Source organism: Trichinella spiralis (genome assembly GCF_000181795.1).
Source record: "Trichinella spiralis strain ISS 195 chromosome Unknown Scfld4, whole genome shotgun sequence".
NCBI classification, from domain to species: Eukaryota; Metazoa; Nematoda; class Enoplea; order Trichinellida; family Trichinellidae; genus Trichinella; species Trichinella spiralis.
This window is the reverse complement of record NW_003526943.1, coordinates 5,633,229-5,660,873: the sequence shown is the minus strand read 5'-3', so window position 1 is coordinate 5,660,873 and position 27,645 is coordinate 5,633,229. Positions and strand designations below refer to the sequence as shown.

The 27,645-nt window shown below is 34.2% G+C and overlaps 6 protein-coding genes across 6 annotated transcripts; 3 read left to right on the top strand and 3 right to left on the bottom strand.

Moving 5' to 3' along the window:
• The first annotated feature begins 159 nt into the window (after positions 1 to 159).
• On the top strand, positions 160 to 7,302 carry Tsp_01435 (angiotensin-converting enzyme, testis-specific isoform). The gene is made up of 18 exons (XM_003377168.1): positions 160 to 181; positions 1,934 to 2,082; positions 2,259 to 2,696; positions 3,145 to 3,303; positions 3,354 to 3,450; positions 3,517 to 3,660; positions 3,716 to 3,907; positions 3,947 to 4,059; positions 4,114 to 4,283; positions 4,596 to 4,819; positions 4,873 to 5,017; positions 5,318 to 5,422; positions 5,479 to 5,601; positions 5,733 to 6,007; positions 6,196 to 6,318; positions 6,648 to 6,749; positions 6,864 to 6,926; positions 7,205 to 7,302. The coding sequence occupies exons 1-18, from the start codon at positions 160 to 162 to the stop codon at positions 7,300 to 7,302; spliced, it is 2,742 nt and encodes a 913-aa protein (XP_003377216.1).
• A 2,417-nt stretch (positions 7,303 to 9,719) lies between these two features.
• On the bottom strand, positions 9,720 to 11,284 carry Tsp_01436 (ethanolamine utilization protein EutM). The gene is given in 4 exon segments (XM_003377167.1): positions 9,720 to 9,842; positions 9,855 to 10,712; positions 10,764 to 11,153; positions 11,189 to 11,284. The coding sequence occupies 4 exon segments, from the start codon at positions 11,282 to 11,284 to the stop codon at positions 9,720 to 9,722; spliced, it is 1,467 nt and encodes a 488-aa protein (XP_003377215.1).
• A 688-nt stretch (positions 11,285 to 11,972) lies between these two features.
• Positions 11,973 to 14,852, bottom strand: Tsp_01437 (putative tetratricopeptide repeat-containing domain protein). The gene is made up of 4 exons (XM_003377166.1): positions 14,292 to 14,852; positions 14,067 to 14,202; positions 12,694 to 13,989; positions 11,973 to 12,607 (listed from the first exon to the last, which is right to left on the bottom strand). The coding sequence occupies exons 1-4, from the start codon at positions 14,850 to 14,852 to the stop codon at positions 11,973 to 11,975; spliced, it is 2,628 nt and encodes an 875-aa protein (XP_003377214.1).
• Positions 14,853 to 15,531: 679 nt separating this feature from the next.
• On the top strand, positions 15,532 to 17,528 carry Tsp_01438 (conserved hypothetical protein). Its single transcript, XM_003377165.1, has 3 exons — positions 15,532 to 15,577; positions 16,361 to 16,674; positions 17,292 to 17,528. Exons 1-3 carry the CDS (start codon positions 15,532 to 15,534, stop codon positions 17,526 to 17,528), a joined length of 597 nt encoding a protein of 198 aa, XP_003377213.1.
• A 1,626-nt stretch (positions 17,529 to 19,154) lies between these two features.
• On the top strand, positions 19,155 to 22,565 carry Tsp_01439 (conserved hypothetical protein). Its single transcript, XM_003377164.1, has 11 exons — positions 19,155 to 19,208; positions 19,437 to 19,628; positions 20,044 to 20,109; positions 20,167 to 20,253; positions 21,117 to 21,258; positions 21,370 to 21,443; positions 21,535 to 21,660; positions 21,724 to 21,798; positions 22,052 to 22,123; positions 22,309 to 22,375; positions 22,501 to 22,565. The coding sequence occupies exons 1-11, from the start codon at positions 19,155 to 19,157 to the stop codon at positions 22,563 to 22,565; spliced, it is 1,020 nt and encodes a 339-aa protein (XP_003377212.1).
• A 613-nt stretch (positions 22,566 to 23,178) lies between these two features.
• Tsp_01440 (eukaryotic translation initiation factor 1A) lies at positions 23,179 to 25,676 on the bottom strand. The gene is made up of 3 exons (XM_003377163.1): positions 25,589 to 25,676; positions 24,786 to 24,944; positions 23,179 to 23,636 (listed from the first exon to the last, which is right to left on the bottom strand). Exons 1-3 carry the CDS (start codon positions 25,674 to 25,676, stop codon positions 23,179 to 23,181), a joined length of 705 nt encoding a protein of 234 aa, XP_003377211.1.
• Positions 25,677 to 27,645: the final 1,969 nt, after the last annotated feature.

Here is a 27,645-nt window from a genome sequence, read left to right as displayed (position 1 = left end):
GAATAAAATTTGGAATAATATTGAAAATTTATTATTGTAGCGTGCAGTATGTTAATCAAACATCGAATTTGTCGTCATTGGAACTTTGTTGTTCAAATAGGGCTTTTTAAAATTGCATCTCGTGTAATTATGTGTTTCAAATAAAGAAACAATCATGTGATGCAGCACAATCATACGACGCGTAATTGAACCTTCACTTGAATTATCAAGGTTACTCGTTTATTTAAATGAAAACAACTTAATTTTTAAACCGTTAAAAAGTCTGTTGGTATATGTTTTGCATTTGCAATAGTTTTTTATTAAATAGAATTGGTAATAATTTTTAATAAAATAATAAAATAAAACGTAATTTTTTTTAAATTTTATTTACAAAAGTTTACTTTGCAAATAATGCTTTAGATTCAATATGCTTATTAAAATGAAATTGATATTTATCAAAATATTTAATGTATCTTCAGCAAAATTATTTCTACTTGTACTGCATACTTTGAGCTTTTTTTTCCAAGTCAGCAAAGTTCAAAAAGCAAATGATAATGCAACTGTGTTGAATTGAATTGTGACATAGAGCAAATAAGAATGCAGCATCAAAACTGCTTTTGAGCAAAATTTTTTTTGCGTCTTAAAAAACTCTGCTATTTTACTTTATTTATTCTACTCAGTTACTTTGTTTATAACTTTAAATTTTAATCATCTGATTTGGTAGTACTTATTATTCACTTCTATTAAAATGAGAAACTGACTGATATTATATTTTATAATCTTACAACAAGTCATCACTTGTAGATGGTCACTTTTTTGTTAATCTCTTTATCCATTGCATTTTAAAGCACATTAAATAATCAAAACACATAAAATGATACAGATGATAAAAATAGTAAACTGCATATTAACGCATGACTATTATGTCATCCCTATTATGATTTTCATCAAATTCTGATATGTCATATTTTTATGAAATAAAAAGATAAAATTGTATTTTGATCAAAGTGTAAATGTAATTAAAAGTTACGCAACAAACGGCTTGAATTTTATATTTAAAACTAAAAAACTGCAAAAGCTTATTTACTAATGAAACAAATAAAATTATACCGTTAGACGATTTTAAGTTTTTTAAATATAATACTTTTGTTAGTGAAATAAATCAGATTCTTGAACATTTTGCTTTTCTTATTTAATGCGAATACTGAATCTGGTTTCACTGATTTAAATAAAGCAAACTGCCTCACGATTTGGGACTCTTGTGATTCTTTACTGATTTTCTTGCCATAAAAGACTGGTACAGTTGTAGTTACTCACGTTTTCTGTTTTTTTTTGTAGGTTCTTATTTTCCCTTATGCGTAATTTTCTCTGAAGGCTATTGTGAATTTAAAGCTTAGCTTTACTCGCCGTTTGTTTTCTTCATTCATCCGACTTTTTTTCAAAAAGATATCTTTCTCTAATACATGAAAACACATTTTGTCCTGATTTTGTTGAAGTACACAGCTATTAATATTCACTATCTCTAAGCACGTCGGTAGTTATTAGCATTTTGATTTGTTTTAAAACAGCACTACTTCTGTAGTAATATTTTTTGGTTTTTGACCAATATCCGCTAAACATGAACATCAATATAATCATTCATTTCACTGATAAGCTTTTTACTACATTTCAGAAATCACGTAAGAAATTTTCATTCATCACCTTGCAATTTTTTGAATATGGTTGCTATTTCTGAATTTTATTCTAGTAGAAAATTATGATAGTGGTTCTTCTGTTGTATGACGCAGTAAAAAGGACAAGATAAAAGCAAGAAACTTTTGCCTTAAACGTTCAGCATTCAGTCTTTGTTATTGATAATAAAATTTTTTTAGATCTAGATCTAGATCATACGACTAAATTTATTATTTTTTGAATGAGAGCCAAATTAAATGTAAAATGCCTTTCAGTTTTACAGTTGGTAGGCTTTCTATTGTCAAACACTGTCTTTGGGCAGTTGCAATCGACAGCTTTGAGAGTTTTAAGCGTTGCCTCGTTATGAATGCAAGTTTATGTCGTTCAGTGACAATGAAAGCGCTGATTGCAAAAAGGTCCTTTGAAAACGGGGTCGTTGAAAAGTGCTCCTTTCTATAAATTTAATATTAGAACATTTCAAATGCTTTACACTAAAAATTCTCATTTAAATATTTATGAGGAGTTCTTAAAACTGCAACAGTTAGAACCAACTAAACATTTTACAAATTCTAAATCATTTTAGAAAAGTGATTATTTATTTCTGCTAGCAACAGTCTGCAGCCATTCCTTCACACAGTCAAATTATCTTCACAAACGGGTGTTGGCTTTTGCTGAACGTATTCATTACGCTCAGCTCAAGCCAACGCCCGGATGGCACCACCAGAGCACCACCCCAAGCAATTGCTTCAGAAAATGTTGTTAATGAATTAATCAGTCGTTTGTTGTCTGGAAATGGCGGAGATATTTCAAGTGATTTGCAACAAAATTCTATCAACATACCAACAGTAAACGGCGGAACGGTTAATCGTGATGATCCCTATTGGAATGCAAGCGATATTTTGGAGCCGAATTCTGTGAATGATGAAACAGCTGCTTTAAAATTTCTTGTTGATTATGACAAACAAGCTGAAGAGGTATTTTCAAAATCTGCCGAAGCAGGATGGTGTTTCTTAACCAACATGACTGCAAACACCAGAAAAGAATTGGTAAGTGAGAATATAAAAAGCAATTGCATCATTAAAAACGTTGTTGCTTTTCCTTAAAGAGTTATTTAAATTAAGATAACTTTAAAATGTGTTACGCTTTGAATTGTTTTCATTCACAATTCATAATTTATTATTTTTATAATTCACAGTTAATTTATTTACAATTATTTTTCTAATGATTAAGAATAACGTTTTTAGTACATTTGAAAACTGATTCTTTATACTTTTATAGAGCATATAGTTGCTGCATATAGAGCATTGCTTTATTATATTTAAAGCGCTTAAATTCTTCTTTATTTTCAAAATCTGAATCGTAACTGCACATATGAAAATTTATTTGCTTTTGTTTTTTATGTAAATAAAATAAACAACTTTGGCTGTTCTGTGTTTTGAAAGCATTGGTTTACAGCAATAAATCATGCTTGATATTTAATATTGTATGTTTAAGGCTGAAATGGATAAAACTGTAGTAGAATTCTTGCACATTAGTGCAAAAAGAGCAAAACAGTTCAACTTGAACTCGATTCACAATAAAAAAGCAAAGAAACAAATTAAAAATCTTTCACAAGAGGGTATCTACGTGTTGCCAGAAAAAAAGCTGGAACAAGTAATTCCGATGGCAAATTAATTATTTTGAAATGAATGCTCTGTTTTTAGTTTATTTCAGTTCAAGCAAAAATTAATCAAGTATTTGCAGACGGAACTGTTTGTGAGCCGAGTCGCCCACCACCTTGTACAATGCCTCTGGAACCTGGTTAAAAATAAAATATACATTATGAAAATATACTGTTCATAATAAAATGATGGTTTTTTTATTTAGATTTACAGCGCATCATGGCAACAAGTCATGATGTGAACGAACTGTATTACGTATGGCTAGCCTGGCGTAATGCAGTTGGACCTCCAATGAAGCAAAGTTATTTAGAAATGGTAGAGCTATTTAATGAAATTGCCAAACTTAATGGTAAATAAGTTTATATATACTACAATACACGTCGTATTTATTTTTAAATATAAAGGCTTGAAGCATGGTGGTGAAATCTGGCAAAATACTTATGGTGAAAAGGTGAATTTGATCAATTTACTAGAAAAAATATATGATGAAGTTAGACCACTGTATGATCAACTACATGCTTATATAAGGAATCAGCTTCGAAAGCAATATGCTTCTTTCATGCATCAAGATGGACAAATTCCAGCTCATCTGCTTGGTAATGAAGCACTGAATTCATATTATTTTTTACATTAAGTTAAATTTTCCACAGGTGATATGTCTGGAAGCAACTGGATAAATTTGTATCCAGACAGTGTTCCTTATCCTGAACATCATCCACTGGACGTAAATTACCATTTAAAAAGCCTGGTATATGCAGTAACAATATTATTTTAGCAATTAAACTTGAATGTTAATTTTCAGAATTACACAGTTGAAAAGATGGTTCGAACAGCTGAGAAGTTATTTACTTCTATGGGATTTGGTCGATTACCGAAAAGTTTTTGGGATTATTCAATATTTGTTAGACCAAATGACAGAGACATGGTTTGCTATCCTGCTGCATTTGATTTCAAAAACCAAAAGGATTTTAGGTAAATGCTAATCTTGTTTCAATTCATTTTGAAATTTAAAAATGTGTACTAAAATGTTCGTGGAACTGATTATCACTGTTGCTCAATGTATTTTTATTTGAAAATATGCAATTCGAAATTCCTGAATAGTAAAAAAGAAAATTTCTTAATTAAAATGTAAAACAAAATGAAAAAATAGTTTTATTAAACTTATCTTTCTTTATCTAAGTAATATTCATTAATAAAAGTATGAAATTGCATATTTTTGCAAAATCAGTAAGGATTCCAAAATATATTTTACTCAGTTATATAATTTTAATCAGTTAAATTTAGAATAAAAATGTGCGCACAAGTCACGTGGGAAGATTTTATACAATTAATACGCCAGATGACAAGTACATATTATCAAATCGCTTACAAAGAGCAGCCGATATCATTCAGAGAAGCAGCAAATCCTGCAATCAGTTATGCATTGACTAATGCTTTAGCATTATCTGTCAGTTCTGAAGATTTCATGCATTCTGTCGGTATTCTTCCTGATTTGGAAAATAGTCAAGGTAAATCAGAAAAATATTTATTTTGGAATAAATCAGCAAAGTTTCATTTTAAGAAAAAACAATCAATTATTTGTATAATATTGCTTTACGCGAAGTGGCTTTCATTCCATACGGAGTGTTGGCAGATAAATGGAGATGGAGTCTATTTAGTGGTGATATAGATGCAACCAATATGAATGAAAAATGGTGGGAATATAGGTAAGTGGCATAATCATTGATAACACAAATGTTGCCGCTGTAATTAAATCATTGGTTATTTGCAATATTTAATAAGAATGATGAAAATATCAACATGAGATCCTTCAAATACTGGCGTTTTCTATCTCATTTACTTTGATTTAAATTGCTAAAAGTGAAATGGTAAAATTACGAATGAATATTATTTTAGCAAATTGGGCAAATGCATATTTGTTGCAGTATTTAATTCTAAAATAAGCATACGTGGAATTATAAAACATGATGCAGTAAAGAGATTTTTAAGCACTGATGGCATTTTAGAATGAAATATCAAGGAGTAAAATCTCCAGCTCGACGAGACAGCAATGATTTTGATCCTGGTTCAAATTATCAAATAGCACAAAATCTTCCTTTTTCAAGGCAAGTGTTCAGTTATTATTTTATCATTGAGGCTTATCTAGATTTAGATTTGTTTTATTTAGCAATGTCATTGGTTACGTGATTCAATTCCAAGTTTTGAAAGGATTATGCTCAGCTATTGGTTATCAAGGGCCACTTCACCGCTGTCATTTTTTTGAAGGAAAACTAGCCGGTGAAAAGCTCATGTAAGCTAGCACTTCATGACTGCAATAATCAAATTTGGATTTCACATTTATATTTCTATAGTCCATATATATCACATGCAATGAATATTAAATGTTTCCATAACTGAAACAACATTCATCAATAATTTTAGATCAGCAATGAAATTGGGAGCTTCAGAGAATTGGACTGATGTCCTTAAAATTCTTTCTGGTAGTGAAGAGATTTCTGGCGCTGCAATGATGGAATACATGGAACCATTAATCCAGTGGTTGGTTAAAACAAATGCAGAAACCGGTGAAACAATTGGCTGGAATGAATATCCTGATCAGTTTAACGAAGCAGAGATAACTTTGGCAAAAAATATTTCCAAGAAACTTCCAGTTGGAGATATAAAAAACAACGCTCACAGCGTGTCAGATTTAGAAGGTTAGTTTAATAATTATAAAAATATCATAAATTATGTAATTTGATATTAGGGAATTGCGTTAAAAAAAGATCCGTTATTTATGGATATGCTCATCAAAAAATGCATTTTTTATATCCAAGCATACTGATTAGCTTGATTATTTAATTTTACCATTACTTCAGTTTATCATAATTTATAATTATTTTAGGAATTGCTTTTCCGGGTGAGGATTGTAGTCAAGGACAGCAATGCTTGGCAGACTCCACTTGCAATGGAACTGTATGCGTCTGTCCACCCAACTCTGTACCATGGTATCAGACTTGCTTGCCAAGTAAGTATAAATAATTGATTATTAAATTTAAAAGGAATAATATATACATATACAAATCTTTTATGAAATGTTTAATAGCTTTCACAAAATGTGCATTCTTGAAGCTTTTTTACACAATAATTTACATTCAGTTTGTTGCATTAATTTTTGTTTCGTTAAAGAATTTAACAACAAAAAAGAAATAGTTTCGCGTTACATTAAATATTAGTTTAATATTTTAATTATGCATTTTTTAATGCTTTTATAAATTTTTTTTCAATTTATGCAAATATAAAACAGATGGTTTTATTAATATATTTGTAAAAATGTTACAAAAGTATGCATTTCAGATGATCCAACTATGGTTGGTTTTGGTCCCGGAGGTGAAGGATTTCAATTAGACCTTATTAAAGAAGAATTAGTTACGGAAGAGAGCACTTCATCTCAAGAAGGTAAAATAATATTACCATTTTTTTAAATGGTAACATTTATTGTTACGTATGATATTTGAAATATTTCTTAATATTGAAAATTATTTGTTTGTTAATTAATTATAAATACTTTAGAGTCAAACGATATAAATGGTAGCACTTCTTCAATGCAATGGAAATGGTTGTCCATCTTCTCAGGTGTACTGTTCTGTCTTGTGCACTTTAAAATGTACACAACTTTTTAACATGTTTTTACCATTCACAAAATAAAAAATTTTCAAAGTTTTTTTTAATGCATTATTGTGCATCTGTCGTTTGCACAAGAATAAAGGCAAACTTATAGGCAAATTACCTACGTTTTTTGCATTTTAATTCGTGAAAAGCTAAATTTTCTTTGAGAAGACTGTCGCAATGTAAAAATGTACTTGAAATTTTGCGACACAAATATAATTTAGTTTCATGATGAGAAATAATAGCTTCCGTAGCAGAAAAATATTTACCTGCTGATACTGGCTGCTCCTATGCAGCTGAACAGTTAAGCGATGACTTTTCTTTGTACTACAATCATCAATAAATAGCTGAGAACGTATCTCAACTTCTCAGCTATTTCATAAAATATAAAAGCAGAGGATCGGAGCTCAATATAAAATAGTCACGTTTAAGCTTTGTATGCATAAGTGTAATAAATGCTACTTGGTGAATAAACAAATGTTTGCACTTACAAACTATTTATTCAATAATCCAACAAGAAAAGCGTATTCTATGCTACTATTCACAATTGCTGACGAATACTAACAAAACTGTTTCTTCATTATTGCAAACTGAAACGTTTTATAGACACAAGACAAATAAAACATAAAACAAGAATTTCAAAACTGAATGTAAGATGCTCAAAAAACTTAGAACCAATAAGAATAAGTTGACTTTTTGAAGCGTACGTTTTAAAAAAAATCAGCTCAGAAGATTAATCAGAAAATATAATTTCAAATATTTTAAAATAATTTTCTGAATTTTTTTAAAGATAATTTACAGTGCATATAATACGTTTCGCTGTAGAATATCAAACTATAAATTATATGTAAATGTTTTGCTCATTTGTTCAAAAAGTACAAATAATAATAATTAAAAGTTCAATTATAAATTGTTTGATGACGAAAATTATTTCACTAAGGAAAAATAAGCACATAAAATACGTTACATTAAACTTTCAGACAGTTGAATTCATTTTTAAAGAAACTGAATCATTTAATTTATACCATACATAATGCAATTTTAGTAGCAATTTTATATCCGCATATGCTTATATTACAAAATAAATCATAAAGCAATATTTAAATTACATAATATTTTCAGCAAATTTTTTTCAAAAACTGACACTCAAAAACATTTCAAATCTTTCACACATCATGCTATTACAGTAAGTGTAACGTGATTTTCGAAAAAATATTACTGTAATGTTTCTTAATTATTAATTTTGCAATTGTTGCAATTAGTCGACTGTTGCAAAGCATTCATTGCTAATATTTTTATACATTGATTTTCTAGTGTATATGAATTTTTTTAATTCAAACTTTATATTTGAAAATTTAATTCGATGCATAATTTAATTATTTTTTTCATGTCGAACTTTTGCTGTTCCGTTTCAGAAAAAATGCAATTTTCAGTTTATTTTATTATTGTGATAAAAAAGCTTCATATTTGTTTACAGTTGTACTGAGTTTAGTTGAATTTCAAATTTGCTAATCTTATTTGTCTTCAAAATAATGTTTTCAGTTTTATCGACAATGAAATTGATTTGTGTGTTTTTCCATGGTGATAAATTATGGTGGCGAAAGTGAGCAAAACTGTCGTTGCGCTATGATAGTGAAGGTGATCAGTTTATACGTTTGAAGCAGTTTTGTGTTTGTGGATGCGATTTGTTCCAGCACATTGTCTTCAAAGTTGACTTTCGAAGTGAAGTTCAGGTTTGGGATTGTTCGCTGAATTGGTATGTTTGCATTTGGCAGGTTTTCAGAAAATTTCAAAAACCAAGCTCCTATAAATTTTTCATTCCAGTATTTCAGGTGCAGTGAAGTTTCATTTTGTACAAGTCCATTATTTCAACAGTTTAGTAATTTATCCAATCGGTATGTTGAAATGAACATGTTTTGTCTTTGGTTGTGTTAAATTAAATGTGTGAATCTGTGAATTTTAGAGATTTTTTTTTTCGTTTGTCAGGTGCTTTTAATACTTTTGAGAGAGTGTTTCTTAGGTGTTTGTGTGTATGTGTGCGTCTTTAATAAAATAAATTGTTTGGTTATATGTAAAATAAATCATGAACAAATTCTGCTTTTGAAGGAAATGAATGGAGATGCTGTTGGGCAATATTTCATAACTATACAACGGAAATGGCCCATTTTTGTTCGTTTGTTTGTTTGTTTTGAGGACAATAGAATTGGACAAAACGGGTTTATTAACGGGATGTCGGTGTATTTTTTTAAAAAGTGATTTTGTCATCACTAAAAATCTGAGCAAAGCAAAACACAAATACAATTGTTGATTGATTCATTTATTTCTTAAAGTTGAATAAAAAAGAATTCCAATTCGACAAAGAGTCAAGTTTCTTATTGTCGACTGACTGATTTGGGATTAAAGTGGGTGGAGATGAAATTCGCCGAACATTTGTCGACACATCTGACTCCCGAATGGCGGAAGCAGTACATCCAGTACGAGCTGTTGAAAGCGATGCTATACGAGATGGTCGAGTCGGCGCCGGCGGCGGAGACCAGCGCCCACAGCCGGGAGCGTTATTTGCACCGGCGAGACGAGGAATTTTTCGAACTTTGCATGGAAGAGCTGAAGAAAATTGAACTGTTCTTCAACAGGAAAATGGCCGAAGCCCGGGAACGTCATCGTGAGCTGACATTCGAACTCGAACGCTTTCAAACACTCAAGCCCGAAGCCGACGGTCGCAGTTTCAAAGTCGGCTCCAAAAAGCTGCTGTTCAGACCGTCACTGGCCAGGCTGGTGGCTATTCAGCGGGGCCATGGCGACCACGACGACCACGACCACGATGTCCGCACGATGAAGCAACTGCGCGAGGCGTTCAGCGAATATTATTTGAGTTTGATATTGCTGCAAAATTACCAACAGCTGAACGCGACCGGCTTCCGGAAAATTTTGAAAAAGCACGACAAAGTGATGCAGAATACGGTCGGCAACGACTGGCGTGCCAACAATGTCGAAACGGCTCCATTTCTGCTCAACAAGGAGATCGACCTGTTGATCCAATTGACCGAACAAGCGTTCACTGACCGACTGATGGACGGCGACCGGCAGGCGGCGATGAAGCGACTGCGCGTGTTGCCGTTCAGCGAGAAACAGCACGCCTGGACCACGTACCGGCTGGGCTTCTACACCGGTTCGTTTTTGGTTCTCTGTTTGGTCATTGTGTTCACCGTCTGCTTGGCCCCTTCGCCGACCGAACCGCGTTGGGTAGCTGTGCGGTTGTTTCGCGGCTTTTTGCTGCTTTTTGCCAACATCTTCCTCGTCGGTGTTAACATGTACGGCTGGCAACGCAACGGTGTCAACCACGTGCTGATTTTTGAAGTCGATCCCCGGCGCCATCTCACCTACCAGCAAGTGCTCGAAGTGAGTTCGATGTTCTTGCTGATCACCGCCCTGGCCGTGGTCGGATATTTGTATGCCGACGCGGTCGGCTTTTTGCCCAAGCTGCTTTATCCGTTGCTGTTGCTGGCGATCTGCTTGGTTTGGCTGTTCAATCCATTTCGGTGCAGCTTTCGCAGTTCCAGAAGCTGGCTGCTCACCCACTTGGCCAAATGTTTCACCGCACCCATGCACTTTGTCACGTTTCCCGATTTTTGGCTCGGCGATCAAATGAACAGTTTGGTAACGGTATTCTTGGACATGCAGTATTTCATCTGTTTCTACGTCAAACAAGTCGATTACGGAAACGGTATGCGCATGCTGCTCGCCGAATCTTCCCTGAACGGCACCGGCTCATCGCAGCGAAATTCCCAACCGTGGGGCGTCTACATGACCGGCCATCAGTTGGACCGTTGCAGTTCGAACGTCTACGGCATAAGACCGCTGATCGCTATTCTGCCGGCTTTGATACGCTTCTTGCAGTGCTTGAGACGGTATCGCGATTCGAAACAACCCTTCCCCCACTTGTTCAACGCCGGCAAGTACAGTACGACATTTTTTGTCGTCATCTTCGGTGCGTTGAATACCATGCACAAGGCCGCTTACAACATGTCCACCCAGCGCATGGGCGGTCCATTCTTCTACCTGTGGATCGTCGCCAACTGCGTATCCTTCTGCTATACGTACGCTTGGGATGTGAAAATGGATTGGGGTCTGTTCGACCGACGGCACCACTATTTGCGCGAACAGCTCGTCTACAGTCGACGCGCCTACTATTATCTGGCCGTTTTGGGGGATTTTTTCCTGCGAATCACCTGGGTATTGAACGTCAGCTTGGGCGACGCTTGGCTAACCGAAGCCGACGTGCTGTTGTCGACCACAGCTGCTTTGGAATGCGCGCGCCGATTCATCTGGAACTATTTTCGCCTGGAAAACGAACACTTGAACAACTGCGGCCAGTTTCGAGCCGTGCGCGACATCTCGCTGCGGCCGTTGACCAAGGGCGAGGTCGAAGAACTGATCCGCATGGTCGACCAGGAGGATGGGGTTTCGCACCGCGACGAACAGTTCAAAGCGCTCGTGTCGAGAGGCAAAAATAGACACGGCTCCAAAGGGACCACGGCCGGCCTACGTCAACGGTTCACCCACTTCCGCATCGGCGGCTCGGGGGATAGCAAACAGCCGAAATCCGCCGTGAAAACCATGCACGCGTACGCTGGATGCAGCAGCGACAACTGTTTCGTCGACGTGGACGATCCGGCGGCTGCCGGGGATTCGAACGTTAAGCCATGAATTGTTTTTTTTCTTATTTTTAAAATAATAATAATAATAATATTGTATTTATATTCATTTGTGTACATGTGAGCATAAAATTTAAGCTACAGATACATAACTAGCTAGCTGGTCTAGCTTTTCTTTTATCGTCGAAAAATTTACACTTTATTTCTGATTGCCCACGATTCACCTTCTCAATAGCAGCAGCAGCAGACTGACCAATTTACTTTCCTCGCAGAAAATAAAAAATATATTCAAAAGCTCAGTGCAATAAATTCAATAAATACATAATTAATATTTGCAAAATATTCCATTCATTCATTTTCAAAGGTGCTTCAAAGTACGCGGTATAACGGAAAACGGTATCAACGGTGAACTGTGGTACAAATCCAAAGCGATAGCGAAACAGTCGGCCGCTTCGACATTGGCCTGCCTGATGGAAAACAGTTCCGCCAACGAGAACCAATTTTCAAAGTTTACCGGCTCGGCGCGAACCACGTCCCTCAACAATTTCTCGGCCATGGAATAGTTGCCTTCGGCTTGGTATATCAAGGCGAGATGACGGGTGGCGGCCGTGTGTCCGGCGAACAAACTGAGCGTGGTTTTGTAGCAAGCTTTGGCGTTGGCGAGTTGTTCGAGCACGTGAAACACTCTACCCTTGAGGTAGAGAATTTGAAACGTCTGCGAGCAGCAGCTGTTGTACGCTTCGGCAAGGCACTGTTCCACTTCGTCGACCATGCCCAATTGGAGAAGAATTTCCGCCAGTTCGAGCCAAATGGTGCCTTCGCCTCTGAGACGCGCCTGATTAGTCATAGCGCCCATGCTCAGTTCGCTGAAGTGCAAGCTCAGATCCTCTGAACTGGTGTCGCCGGAGTCGGCGGCAACGACACTGACATCAGCAGCAGGTCCAGTCAGTCCGGTGAAAGTAGTTGAATCGTGATCACCTTGGTCGGTGTAATCTTGAAAAGAAGAAGAAGCAAGTAAAAACAAAGAAACGAACAGTATATATATAGATATATACTGTAGTAGAAGAAGCGAAACTCACTTCCAGCGCCAGTACAACTCCCAGAACCAGCAGACAAATGAGCAGTAGAATGGGCAAGCAGATGACAGCGTTGTTGTTCTTGAGCACCGATGCTGCTCGGTGCTTTCATCTCGGATGGCGTGGGCGAGCGAAACGGGTCTTGCTGGACAATTCTCCACAACATCAGCAGCTCCTTGGCGGCGGCGAACAGAGACCGCTCAGTGGCCGACTGAGTGCCGTCTTCTTGGCTCAGCTTGACCAACAGTTTGAGCCTCAACACTAGCAGAGCGCTGTGGCGCGGGTGCTCGACCACCGCCTCATCGACCAACTGCAACGCTTCGGCCAGTCGATTCTTGGCCGTCAGCAGCAACGCCAACAAAAAAGCTGTGGTCGGCGAATCTTGGCAAAGGGCGAACGAGCGCCGGCAGTGGCATTCGGCGAGCTCCAGACGACCATCGAACGCGTACTCCAAAGCCAAATAGAATTCGGCCATGTAATCCGACGGATCGAGCACGGCGGCGCGTTTCAAAACCGTCAGCACCGCTTCCGGACGTCGTCTGGTCATCGACGACCGGTCCAAATGGACGGTGCTCGGTCGACTGTCCACTTTCAAACTCATCGCCAGGCCTACCAACAACAAGCATCGGCTTTTCATGTGCACGTTGTCAGTGGAACGATACGCGCTTTCGGCCATTTCGATCGCCTGAGCAAAACAAAAACAGTAAAAGAAAAAAGCAGGTACACATGGACGTTTGCAACCTGATCGTAGGCGCCAAAATTTTCGGCAAAAATCCGTGCAGCGAGCAGAAACAAGTCCGCCTCGGCGGTGTTGTCGGTATTCAATTGCAGACAAAGTCGAATCGCCGACATCGCCTGGTCGAACATCCGGTCCGAAAACGAGCACAACGCGTACTGAAGCCACAAGTAGCGGTCCTGCTCCGTCTGACGTCGCAGCACCGAGCAGAGCATGTCGCCCAACAGGCGAAACTGTCTCAACGAACCCAACAACTGAATCAACATATTGTGCACACTTCTGGCCGACATCTTTTCCTGCCAACCGTCTCTTCGTCCAATCATTTCGCTTATTGACAAGAGCAGAAATATTTCCTCGAATCGATTGGACGGGACAAACATATGCGACTTGGAAGGCGATACTGCCAACAGTTCGCCGAAAAACGGCAACGGAGGCAGTGGTAGAAAACTGGCGGCCGCGATTTCGCCCATCCTCAACGACACCGGATACGGATGTCGGTAGCGAAAATCCACTATGCCACGGTAGAGCACTTCGGCCAGTTGACGGCACAGAGCCTGTTGCAACTGGTAGTGACCAATGGCGGTCGAGTCCAAAACGTTGATCATTCGCCGGTACTGTTCGACCGCCTGGTCGAGCTGACCGTGCTTGATGAAAACCAAAGGTACCCGTTGGAGCGCGATCTCGATGAACACGCTAATTTTCTGCCCATGTTGGGCGCTGTTGGATTGTTGAATCGATTGGATCGACTGACGCGATGCGATGTATTTTGCATATTCCTGAAAAGAGAGAGGGCAAATGAAAATATTTTTTCTATGAGAAACTTCAACTATGAAGAAAAAAAAATAAGAAAAAGCGCAAAATAAACCTGAAAATAGCTGAGTGCCAATTCAAGTGATTTGATGTAGCACGAGGCAATTTTTTCCACCCTAGCCATTTTTTGGTGGCGGTTTGAAAACTTCTGCGGCGGGATCGTCTCCAAGCACATGCCTTTGATCGCGTAGGCTTCGGCTTCCAAATACAACGTTCGCAGATTCTGAAATTCCACGTCCGCCTGTTCCAATTTCGACTTGTTCAAGCCGCTCACCGAGTCGTCGAATTTCCCACAACAATAATTCAACTTGGCCAAAAGGAGATTGGCCTCGAAAGTGACCACCGGTTTGAGATCGTCGAAATCGAACACCGACAACAGTTCACTTTTCGCCTTTTGCAAAGGTTGTTCGTGCTGGTCGCCGGGCGTGTTGGCAAATTTAACATTTTCCAAATAATATTCCAAATTTGCTTCGCCCGACAAAAATTTGCTCAAATGTTCCAAACCGCTTCCTTTGCTGCTGATCGTTGGATACAGTTCGAAAATTCGCTGCCAATTTCCTTCAACTCTGCACGCGTCGACTTCGTTGATCAATTTGCTGCCTTTCAACTTCGACATCTTTGCAAGGCGGTTTGTAAAATTCAATTAATAATCAATTCGACCTTTAAATTGCCATCGACGATCGAACTAATAACAGACAAAAACAAATAACTGAATTGTGCTTTTTCCAAACAAACCCTTTGTATTACCATTGTGCGTTTGCATTCAAATAATAAGCGTGACAGCTCTTTGCAATCGTCGGGAACATTGCCAGATTTCAAACATTCGCGAGGTGTTTTATTTTCCTAATTTAACCAAAAGTGAACATGAATTACGTTGTTGAAGAATATTTTCATTTTACACTTATTCTACTTGAACAATTTTAGCAAACTTTATGTCAACTCGTGTATTTTATCAGAGTTTATGGGATACCATACCTTCCTGACGCAATCACTCTGAAGTAAGCAATATTTTAAATCAAATCTGATAGCATCACACGCACGGCTTTTCTTATTTGGTACAACAGAATCTTCCGTATATTCAGGTGTCTCGATCATAATAGTGACTATTCTTTATAATTGCAATACCAATTAACTACCGAATTTTTAAAGGTATTCAAGTTCAATTGACTGTAAAATAGTCAACTGGGTATAAACAACGTAAAATTCATGACATAAATAATAAAAAATATAAAATATTACATCTATTGTAGCGGAATCACTCTTATTGTAGTAAATAGCTTGATTAACACTAAGTAATGATTGATACCGTAGATATTGCATTGGCTTTTATATATATATATAGTGAGTGTGATACCTTGTGATTTTGAATAGACGTATCCGCTACATTATTATTATTAGCACTATTATTATTATCATTAGCATTATTATTATTATAGCAGTCATTCCTGACAACAAATATTGTACTACTTGTACATCAAAAAATTACTGTATAGGCATACTATACATTCTGTTCTTAGTATCATACTGTTGCTGTTAAATCTTGTTGTCCGTTGGATAAACTGACGGCTACGTTTTGTGACGTGGTTGTCAACTGAACACAAAGACTGCAGTATAACCTGCGTCTTTACGGTCAAACTGCCCGCAGTTATGGTTCGCCCAAGCAGAAGCGAAATTTTGTTTGGTCGAATTTCAGCACAATTGACAAAATTTTCTTCCGTGTTTTCGTCTTTACCGGGTACACAGTCGCTGCTGACGTTGATGATCTGCTAGAACTTGTCGAGAATGGTTCCTGCGAAGTGCTGAAGGCGGTTTGTTATGTCGAATTAGAAAATGACCGTTTTCGCTCGTTGACCGCCGGCGATTGGAAATCGTGTCAAATGCTCCGAGAGATGCACCGGAATTATGGCAGCGGCATGGACCAAAACGGATGACTTATCCAGAATCCGATTTTTGCAACGCCTGTCCGTTCATATTCAAGTGATCCTAAAAGCCAACACGTGTGACAATATAGAGAAAATGGCCAAAAAGGCTGATGAACTGTGGCCCTAAACACTGTTAGCTCAGTCGACGCCATTATAGAAAGCAACGCCAGCAGAATTCATGCCATTCAACAATAAATTGCAGATCTAGAAAGACAGCTGCGTTATTTGGAAAGGCCATCACCTAACTCATCCTACTGGTTTTCTTCCAGAAGCCTTGCATTTTTTTTCCACAGACTCCAACCGTGTGAAATTGAATACAGCGCATTCGAACGTGAGCTTCTTGCCACTTCTTTGGCCATCCGTTGGCTCGAAATTCGACGTTTAACAATTTTAACCCACCACAAACCAATTGTTCAAACTGCACAGCGAGGTACAGGTACTCACAACCCAACCCACGTGAAGTCAGACAATTGGACTACATCACATCCTTCACTAACGAAATTCGGCACATCAAAGGTAAAGGAAATACCGTCGCAGGTGCACTATCCAACACGACAACTGAAATTACCACCCGAAGCTTGGTTTCACTTGAAATTGTTTGCAGGGAAAACACAATGAAAAAAGTATCTCGTTACTAACGAAACAGATCAACTTGCAAAACATGAATGTTGTTCTTTGGTGCGACACGTCCCCGGACAGAAGCCGTTCAGACGTGAAATAGTATGCTGGAACGTTACGATACATTGCCTTTCACACTCGATCATCGGTCGAGTTTGAAGCGTCTGGTGAAACAACATTACGATAAGCCCGGCAGGAACAATGATGTCGTACAATGGACACGCATTCATTCACCGAGTATATAAAATCCCCCGAGAAATCACCTAAGCCTCCACCAACTCAATTCAGTCTACATTTACGCCAAATGAAAAAGGGGTTCATTTTTTGGTGATCAAATGGATCCTGAAGAAAATCACGACTGATGGATGCAAACTATCAGTTTAGATCGAATCAAGCCAGCATCCGTCGATTCCCATAGCACGCATCAGATGAAGTTATTTTGGACTGCATTTCACAAAGCCTCCAGATCAGGGAAATACCTAATACCTAACATTAAGTACCATATCCCATTTCAGACGAGAGCATGTATGGCGGCGAGAAGTGAAAAACCGCAAGAGACCATATGGGTGGCACCCACTTGGACATGTAACATAAACGTGAAAGAAGATCGTCGATGGAGAAAAGCGATACCAAGTGTACTAATGAGCGTGGTTCAAATGCACAACGTCCAGTTTGATCTTCCGCTAAATGAACTTTGCTATCGTCATAGTGTCTCGTTCTTGCCCAGCGTCGAAATCATGCATGACCACTAATATTGTTAATTTTCTTTACACCTCAAAAACCTACTGTAGAAATATACTATATATACTTTTTAGTATCGTTTTTTGCGTATTGTTGTCTGTCGAATAAACCGACCACTGTTATCTATATGAATAAACTACTTTTTTACAGACTTTATTAATGATACTGTAAAGATGCCAAAAAATCAAATAAATATTTCGCTTTTATATTTATTTTTAAAACGTACTTTGTATTATTTATTTAAAAATTAAAATTTTTGATATAGTTTTAAAAGGTTATTATTTATCACGTGCATTTTTGATGAAACAAATGCATCACATTTCTTTCTCCGCTCTGTCGAAATGGTTCCACTATCGAAGTACAAATTATTGCCAGCGCTCTCTAATTGGCGAAAGAATTTTGTTATCTTTTTTTAAATAGCCGCCAAAATAACTTAGAAAAATAGTTAAATTTTATAAATTAAATACTTAAATTTGAATATGAATAAAATTGAAAGTATTAAAATTGTTTTTTTTACAATTTTAGTATTTTTTTGGAAAATTTTAAAACTGAAATAAAGCAGTTTTTTACCATTGTAGATGATAAAATTCTATAGTGCTAGTAAAGTTTTAATTGATAATAAATTGATAATCAATAATATTCATTTGACAATTGCAGAACACTGTCAAAATTTTTTTTGTTGCTGGGACAAACTATCTTCTTTAGAATACTTTAACTTTTAAATGTACAGTTGAAATAAAATTTTAATTATAAATGAAACTAAAATAATTTTAATATTTTAAATTGTGCTCAGTATATAATGTTAAAGAGACAAATAATTCAAACAGCTCCATGAGTACTTGAAGTACATTTAATTTTTTACCGTATATTATATGCGCTTTCGATTAAAAGTGAAATAAAATCTGCAACGATTGTTAGTGTAAAACTGATTTTAATATTTTATCTGTTGAAATGAATTAGTTGTACTGAACAAATGGCAAGTCAACATTCTTCGGATGATGAAGGGAAGGTACGCAAAAACTTTTTAATTTCAAGTATAATCTTTTATTATTAATTAATATTTAAAAAATTTTTAGCGGTTCTAAAATTTTTTTTATAAAGTTTAATTAATAATAAACGATTAACAATAATGATGTTTAAATTAATATCAGAGCGATATGAGCGTTGAATAAAATAGTTACAGATAGCTGTTCATAATGATTTATGAAATCTTTATTAACTCAACAGTTGAAAAAGAAGTATTTTCATATATGAATACATTTTTAAGAATTTCAAATGTAAAGTTAAATAATTTTGAAATAACATAAGGCGATATGCCTTTCATGAAATTTTAATTTAATTTAATTTAATTTATTTAAATGTATTAAAATGTAAAAATATAATGTCAATTTTTTTAATATGCGAGTTATTATATATTGTGTATGTGTTATTTATTTATGATGTTTGCATTGTGATCTTTTGTTTGTTGTTGTAAATATTGAAATATTACATAAAGAAATTAAAGCACAAAGCTGTTCTCAAGTTATAGTCATGAAATTTTATAAAGAACATTATTTCACAATAAATAAATTTGTAATTTTCTGGTTGAAAAGAAGTTCAATATAATATTAGCGTTTGATTTTAAAATAATGAGTAAAATGACGGGAAATTGTAAAGCGTTTGCGAAAAGATGTGTAGGCTGTCATGCCAAAGTAAGCGAGGCTTATATTAGAAAAATTTCCATTAATTGCTGAATGTATTTCTATGGATAATTTGCGTTTTTTGTTATTATAATCACTTTTAAGTTAAATATACTTAATATATGATAATATGAAATAGGAATTCAATCGCATGTTTTTATGGATATAATATTAATTCTTCTTTTTCAAAATTCACCATTCTGTTCATCTTTGCAAAAAACAAATATCCATTCATTTTAGTGTAAATGTACGTATGGAGGAATATCCAGCTCCATCAGAATGATCAACAACAATCTTGAGAACACTTTGCTGTTGCTGACAGAAGGAAAAGATTGCACAAGACAATTCTGCACTGAAAATGAAGAGGAGACTGCCCGCACGAAATCTGGAAACGTTGATTTTGATGCTATTTTGAATCAGTTCGAACAGCAGGTGAATTTTATTTTTGATATTAAAAAATCAGCTGATGCGCAGAGTCATCTTTTCCGAATTTCATGCAAATCTGTTATTCAGACAGTTTACAAATTTGACTGATTTATCCATCTTTTCTTATTTCATTTCGCATAAGTGATGTATTTATTCTTCGTTTTTTTTTCGAAATTACAATAGTCTTTTCTGTAAAACTTAGTTAAATTTATTTGCTTTCGACGTTTAAATAAGCAGAAAAGTTTAAATTTCATTTATTAAATACTTTTAAGCAAATATTTTTTGAGCTCATTGATAAAAAAGATAATTTAACAGGTTACAAAGTAAAATGTTATATTTTCCAAATGAGTTTTTTGCCGTTTTGTGTGAAATTTGCATATTAAAATATAGGACTATCTTAACATTAATAAAATCATTTCAGCCGAGTTCTAGTCAATCAACCGCAGCCTTAAGTTTTGATGATGAAGAAAACTGCTTCAGTTTTGAAGTATTGCTTTTAATAATTATTTGTTATAATTTATAGTTAGACAAAATTGATTTATAGAACATGGAAAATAGAAGGCTAACGTGCGAACAGACCAAATCGGAAGTTGTAAATGGAACTGATGAAGGATGTTTAGACGATAAGCAAGTAAGATTAGATATACAAAAGAAGGGCATGTGCTCTGTTTTGGTAGATAAATGGTTAAAATAAAATATGGCAAATGTGCAAAAAACGCTCAGTAGTAAAGATTAGCAGTTAAATTTAAAAATGACTAATTATCTATAATTATTTTTAATTATAGATATATTATATCTAATTGTATGTAAGCCACTGAAAGTATTTGAACAGTTATTATTTTATTTTCTATTTTGTTTATTTTTTATTTTTTTTCTGAAGCACTTTATTATTTATTTATTTTATAAGTGATAATATGCATATCTGCATGTTAATAGTTTGGTTTTTAAAACTTCAAAATTTATTTTATTTTTTATTTTTAAACTTATCTCAAAATGGGTGCAGAATTTTTATTAATTAAGTTATTTGTTATTTATTTCAACTATAGTTTTATAATACTGTCAGTTTTTCTTTAGTTTCAGTAAAATAATGCTGATACATGTCATTGTTTACGAATATATTTTCTATAAAGTTGTTTAGAAAATGAATCCCCAAGCCTTATGCATGTTTAATATTATATTTCATCCAGTTTTACTATTAATGCACTGTATAATAAAAAATTCAAATTATAAATATTCCTAAAAGATGAAAATGTCTTTTTGGAAAAAATGCTTTACAGTGTTTGAAATGATCATCAGGTATTATGAATGTGTGGAGAGTTGAAGTGAAAAAAGGAACCAAATGATTTTTGTATTAATTTACTGTAGTAATTTTTGATTAAAAATCGTTATGTTAATGTTTGTAAATATTCCATGTAAAGGAATATTTTGATTGTTTACGCAGAAGAAGATATTTTGTGATTTTGGTTTTAAACTTTAAGAGAAATTTACTTTCAGATTGAATTTTTTTCTTATCAAAGAGGATTTTTTATTTTGTTACCATTATTTTGCATTGGACAACTTGTGAGTTTAGAGGAGATAACTTTAGAGGCAATGTTGTTTTATGAACATGCGTGCAATTTTGAAGCTTACATTTTTGGTTAAAAATTTTAATTAAATTCCGTTATTTAAAATTGAACCTCAATGCTTTTGATATGCAAGATTTTGAAATTAATGATTTCATTTTTTATTGTTCTTATTGTATTTTCAGCAGTGCTTGTTAAACACACTGTCTCATATTGCCAAGAATTCGATTTTAGTCCAAGAGCAAGTACGCAAGGTAGTGTAAATCGGTATTTTTAATTCTGTTCTGTTAATGCTGACATTCCTGTTTATTAATGTGCTGATTTTCTTTCTTATATATGTTTTTAAATAGGCTTTACACTCGCATCAGTTATTGCAGAAGGAATTATTACTGGTCAAAAGAAGACATAGCGTGCCTAGTGATTTGAGTAGTAGAAGCATTTATGCAGACATCATCTCAGATCAAAGTTCACTAGGGGTGTGTTTTAAACGTTTGATATGATAATTTTTTCAAACGTTTGTTTATTAAATTTATTTGCAGTCTAGCGGCACTCAAACGTCTATTCACAAACAGCCAGAGCTGTTCGATTTGTCAACTCCTTATTCTGACAGTGTGGTGAGTTTTAATGTTATATTAATAATATTTATTAAACGAAATCTGTAATATTATAAAGTGCTACAATAATTAATTTACCAAGTTGAAATTTACTCCATTTTTTTATTTCAGTGGTTTTTTACTGCTTTTTATATGATGGATTTTAAAACAGCTTACTGATAGTAGAGCATGGTTCTAGGATGTATTTAATTCTAGTTTCTCCCAGATGCAGTAATTTGTGCATTTATTATATTATATTTGAAAACTTTTTCAGCGATTGTACCGTACAAAGCTGAGATTGTCTCCTTCGTTTAATAACAAACCTCCTAAAAGACTTCCTGCAGACGTCACATTTCTCAATTCAATTCGTGAGCTGTTTTTTATGTCTTAATTATGAATTATGCTTTTTATTCGATTTGTTTTTCTTATTCCATGGATTGATTATTTGGGGCACTTATTTTACTTATTTGCATTATTAAATATGTTATACATGGAAATTTCCAGCAAATGATCTTCGATAATTTTTTTTAGTGCCAAACGGTATATGGTCCCAATCTTGCAGAAGAACTAAATGTATGCATATATTTTAATCCTAAAAGTGATTTTGAATTTTCAATTTTTTTTTCTGTTTCTTTTTGAATTTGAATTTGTTTTTTTTTATTCTGTATATTGTATTGTGAAAAGAAATTCAATTTTTATTTTTGAATGTATGATAAATTTTAGGTAATCAAAATAAAACAGAATCATCGAAACGCCGTCGCTTGAAGATGGATCAGGAAATTACGTGAACAGATTCCTTTATATGGTCTTATTTTATTTCAAATCTTCGAAAGTGGCCATTGAGATGAACAAATTTAAAAGTACATCTCCATTTTCAATACAGTATCACTTCTGAATTTAAATTTAGTAGGTTAGTATGAAAATTGTCTTATAATGAAAGAAATTATGAAATGAAAATACTCTTTCTCATATTATTACTCTCATCATATTTATGTTTGTTCTATTTTCAAATCCTTGTGTAAGTTTTATTATAATTGCGCAATTACGGAATTTAATAAATTTGAAAAAATGTCCATTGCATATATTGCATTATTACATTACAGATTTACCGATACAGATTGTGCATTGAGATTTAAGGAATCAAAACTAAATTTAAAAAATTGAAAAATTAACTACATCTTTTTAAGTAATGAAATGTTTACTTTAAAATGCCACTTACAAATTAAAATCAAATTTTGCATTTAATAACTGGCTTTAAATGTCACTCCACATCGAATTTACTTACGTTTCCAACATAAATGCAGATGGAAATAAAAATTACTGCGAAATAAGATGTCATATAAAAGCACGAATTATAAAAGTAAAATCGAAATGAAGCAAGCGAATTTCCAAGCTGCTAGTTCAGGGCTCGTCTTCTTCACTTTCCTCCGTTGAATCTTCTTCAGGTTCTTCCTCCGCGTCAGAAAACGCCTGCTGCCCAGTATCTCCAAATTCAATACCAAAATCTTCGTCATCGCCTCCGCCTTCATTTATTTTCGCCGTTTCTGGTAGTTCACCATAAGTTTTCAAATTGCGCGCTTCGTCCGAATTATACTTCAAAATGACATCCGCCTTTTTGTCTTGAAAATCTCTCAAACCGATCAATATTATGTCCCCGGCATTTATCCACACTTTTTTACGCAACTTCCCTCGAATGTGACACATTCTGACAACACCATCAAAACAAAATGCCTGCAGACGATTATTTCCCAACATTTTCATTACTTGCGCATATTCTTGGCCATCTTCCTTAAATATCAATTCACGCTTTTCGGCGTCGTTTTCATTTTTTCCACGACGGCGATTTTTTCCTCCTTTACCTTTATTTTTGGGCATTTACAATTCTAAATTCAAAAAAACATAACTGTAATAATGATAACTTATTTTCGATGTAAATAAAAAAAGAAAATCTCAAAATAAACTTCGTACCGAAGCAGTCTACTTTAGAAAATTTACAAACAGCCAAATCATTGCAAAACAACAAATTTACAAATCAGTGCATTGCATTGCATTGCAAAGCAAAAAGGAAAATCAGTCCATTTTGTTATTACACAACAATAAAAATCAATTCAATAAAATATTAAAAATCTAAAGTCATGAAAATAACGAATCAGCCGATTGATTCAACAGCAAATTTTTCTTGATTAAACAGCATTTATGACGGAAAGTGAACATAACAGTGCTGCTGAAATTACACTGCTAATAATCAAAAAGAGTAAACAAAATTGTACAGCAAAAACACTCACAACCTTGATATTTATTACGGCACAAAACTGAAATTCAGGAAGAACACAGAGCATTTCCTAGAAATACAGTAATACACTTTACAGTATAAAAGCAGCAGGTTTGTATGATATATCTGCATTTGACTATTAATATATTTTTATAAAAGCAAATAATATATTTTAAATTTACAATTCTTTAGTTTCATACTTTTTCAGAAATGATTTAAGCAAAACTTCAGCTTCGTTTTTACACTGTCATCCAAAAAAGGATGCTACTAATATTAGACTTCCAAATTTGCAGTAACTGTATTATTTTTTGTAGAGAATTCTATGATGTCGTCAAGAGAATCACTATATTGCGTCGATCAATAACATACTTAAGATGAGTTTATTTCATTAAATTTGGGCGACGTCGCTCAAGGTCATAGTCATAATCATGAAAGTTATTCTTCGAGCGTGGTGATCAAATAAACGAACACAGTAGATCCATTTATCTGCTACAAATGCAAGTTCAAAATTCACACGCGCTCGTCTATTAATACTGACCTTTTCACTTCACCATTATGTTACTTACTACAGTACACATATATTAACAATCAAGGTTTACTAACATATATACCATCCGTAACAAACAGAATGTTTCATTCATAAATGAATGCTATTAATATGAAAATAAATAAATACTCATATCTACGAAGCCAAATCACACAAAAGGAGTCATAAATTCATCTTCGTCGTGTTCACCTTCAGCCATTAAAATTTCTTTGTTATCCATATACTTGTATTTTTTCTGCAATGACTCTGCTCTGTACAACTGTGCTAAAATTCTTTTCTGCAAATAGATCAAAGCGTCCTTTGAAAGTACTAATGTTTCATGTTTCAGCATGCTGAAGCAATTTAGTCCTGAAAATTAAGAACAGCTACATTAAGACAACAACAAAAAACTATAAATACCATATGCTGGAATAATATTAAACGCTACGTTTTCAGAAGTCGCCATAAATAAATTGACAGGTGCTGTATCAGTCCTAAAAGTTTGACATGAATAAATACAAAGAATAGTAACCGAAATTATTTGTGTATTAATTTTAAAGTGAAAGCGCCGGTCACTTGTAGTGGTTTGAAATACATAAAACTGAATATTAAAAAGAGTCATACACGTCAACAAACAGTACAGAGAAACCCCAATTTCTACATTCCGCTAATTCTTCCAAGTACTGAAAAGTTAATATAGTTAATATATAAAGTTAATATATATTGTTAAATTTATCATTCTTTTACTTTTGGTTCTCCGGATGGCAAAGAATCAAATGAATCGACAATAACCAAATCATCCTGTAAATTTCGTATCAGTTTTCAATATTTATGCATGCTTGGATAAGCCATACTTGGATGTGTTTTATTGTCAATGCAACACATAAACCCTGGAGCCTAATAGAGTCAGGCAACATGTAAAATCGTGTTCTTGGTCCTCTTGCACCATGGCTAATACCACCTAATTAACATCAGTTGCTTTAAATCTACATTTTCGTCCTCACAAAATATACCTCTTATCCAAATCGGAGAACGTATGCTACCATGACGTGCTCTTCCTGTACCTTTTTGTGGCCAAGGCTTCCTTCCTCCTCCAGGCATCTCTGCTCTAGTCAGTGCTTTAATAAAAGACTAAATAAACTGTAGACTTTCGAATATATTTTTGAAACATTTTAAACAAACGTTTTACCACGGAACGATAGTTCAATTGCCATACAATGTTCTGATGTAAAATGTCAATTCTAAATTTAAAATTTTGTGAACATTTCTATGCCAATAAATTTGTGGACAATTTTAAATGTCCAAATAATTATTACCTAGGAAATACTCTAAATATAGTTGGATTTAACGGAATTAAATCAACACGAGTTTCTTCGACTTTATTCAAACTAGTTAGCCAAGCTTCAGGTTGGACGCAAAATTTGTTTTTCTTATCAACTCGCCATTCAGCGAGAGATTGCAATGAATTTGGAAGCAAATCTAAATTTATTCCAATTTATAATATTTACTTTTAAAAATACCGAGAATACTTATTGAATCGTTATTACAAGATGACTTATGCGAATGATGCAAATTCGGTTTAGAATCACTTGTACTACTCATAAATACACAGTTCGGAAGATTATAAATGTTTCTGCACATTAAATGTTTTTGTGACAAAAAACAAAACCCAGTCTTCCACATTTTCAATACCACTAAGTTACACCCACTTCCAGAACAATTTGATTTTCAAGATTTATTTTTTCTTTCAGTATGCTTCGCAGGTAACGTTGCAATAATTGTTCATATAAATAAGTTATTAGTTATTATTTGTTTATTTTAACAATTAAGTTATTTTTTAATATGCATAAAATTATGTACTGAACGAATTTGAAAACTTTTACATTCACCCTAAAACATTCCGCTTTAGGTAACATTAAACTATGACAAATAAATTCAACAAATATTCATTTATCTTGCTTGTTTCATTTAGTTATTTTCAACCCTTGATAAAATGTCATTTGAAACATGGATAAGATAACAGTGCACTGATTACAGTATTCTGATTGCCGAGAATATTCCCCGCACTGGTGTAACGCGTTGATATATTGGAGAACGATGCATTATTACTTTTCCGGCTGTAGTTCAGTTATAATTTCAAATTAATGATCAAAAAGCTTAGCAAAACCTCTCAAAAAATTCAAAGCTGCTAAGATTGTAAAATCCATTAAAGTTGATTTTTGAATTTTTGGTGACATAAATTTTATTTCTGATATTAAAAAATGCTAGAAAGAATGAAAAAATCGATGCTACCATTGTTGAATAATGAGATTGTAATGCATGTGATAATCATTTTTAAATATGCTGTGAATACCGTAAAAGCGATGTGAGTTAGTTCATGATACTTGTGTCAACGTGCCTTAGTTTTTAGCTTGTGTGTTATTTTGTTTCAAATAAAAGCATAGTTGGCGTTCATTATGAGTGTTGTTCCTTCTACCGTCGCAAGACATTACAGAGATGAATATATTTGCTGCTTAAAAGATTTTCTTAAATAGCCTTTACACGTAGAATGTTTATATCATTTTTACTCAAAAGCGTTTGAACATGTTAAAATTGAATTCATAAACAATTTTTCCATGTAAATATAAAATGTTTATCAAAGCAAAGCGCTGAGTCAATAATTGCTGGAATGTTTGGAAAATTAAAAATGTAATTGTCAAAGGCAATTATAATTTTGAGTAAATACAAGTAAATTTATATTATTCTTTTTCGAGTTTTAGTATGTTATGTAGAAAATAAGTTCATGTGTATTATTTTTAAATTTCTTATGTAAGTTTCATGGGGAATGTAGTGTTGCTCGAGTAACAGAAGGCATTGACGTACCCCGTTAATTATTGCTTTTCTTTCTTGTTATGCATTAATATTTTTGGTACTAAATTTATTAAACTAAAGACATTTAAAGTATTTCCTAAAATCTCCATAAATTATTGTCCATTAACAGCACTGCTAAAATGAAATCATGCTACTATATTTTGAAATTAGTACCGACAACAAAGATGTAAACAGTTGCTCAAGCAGCGTGATGAAACTA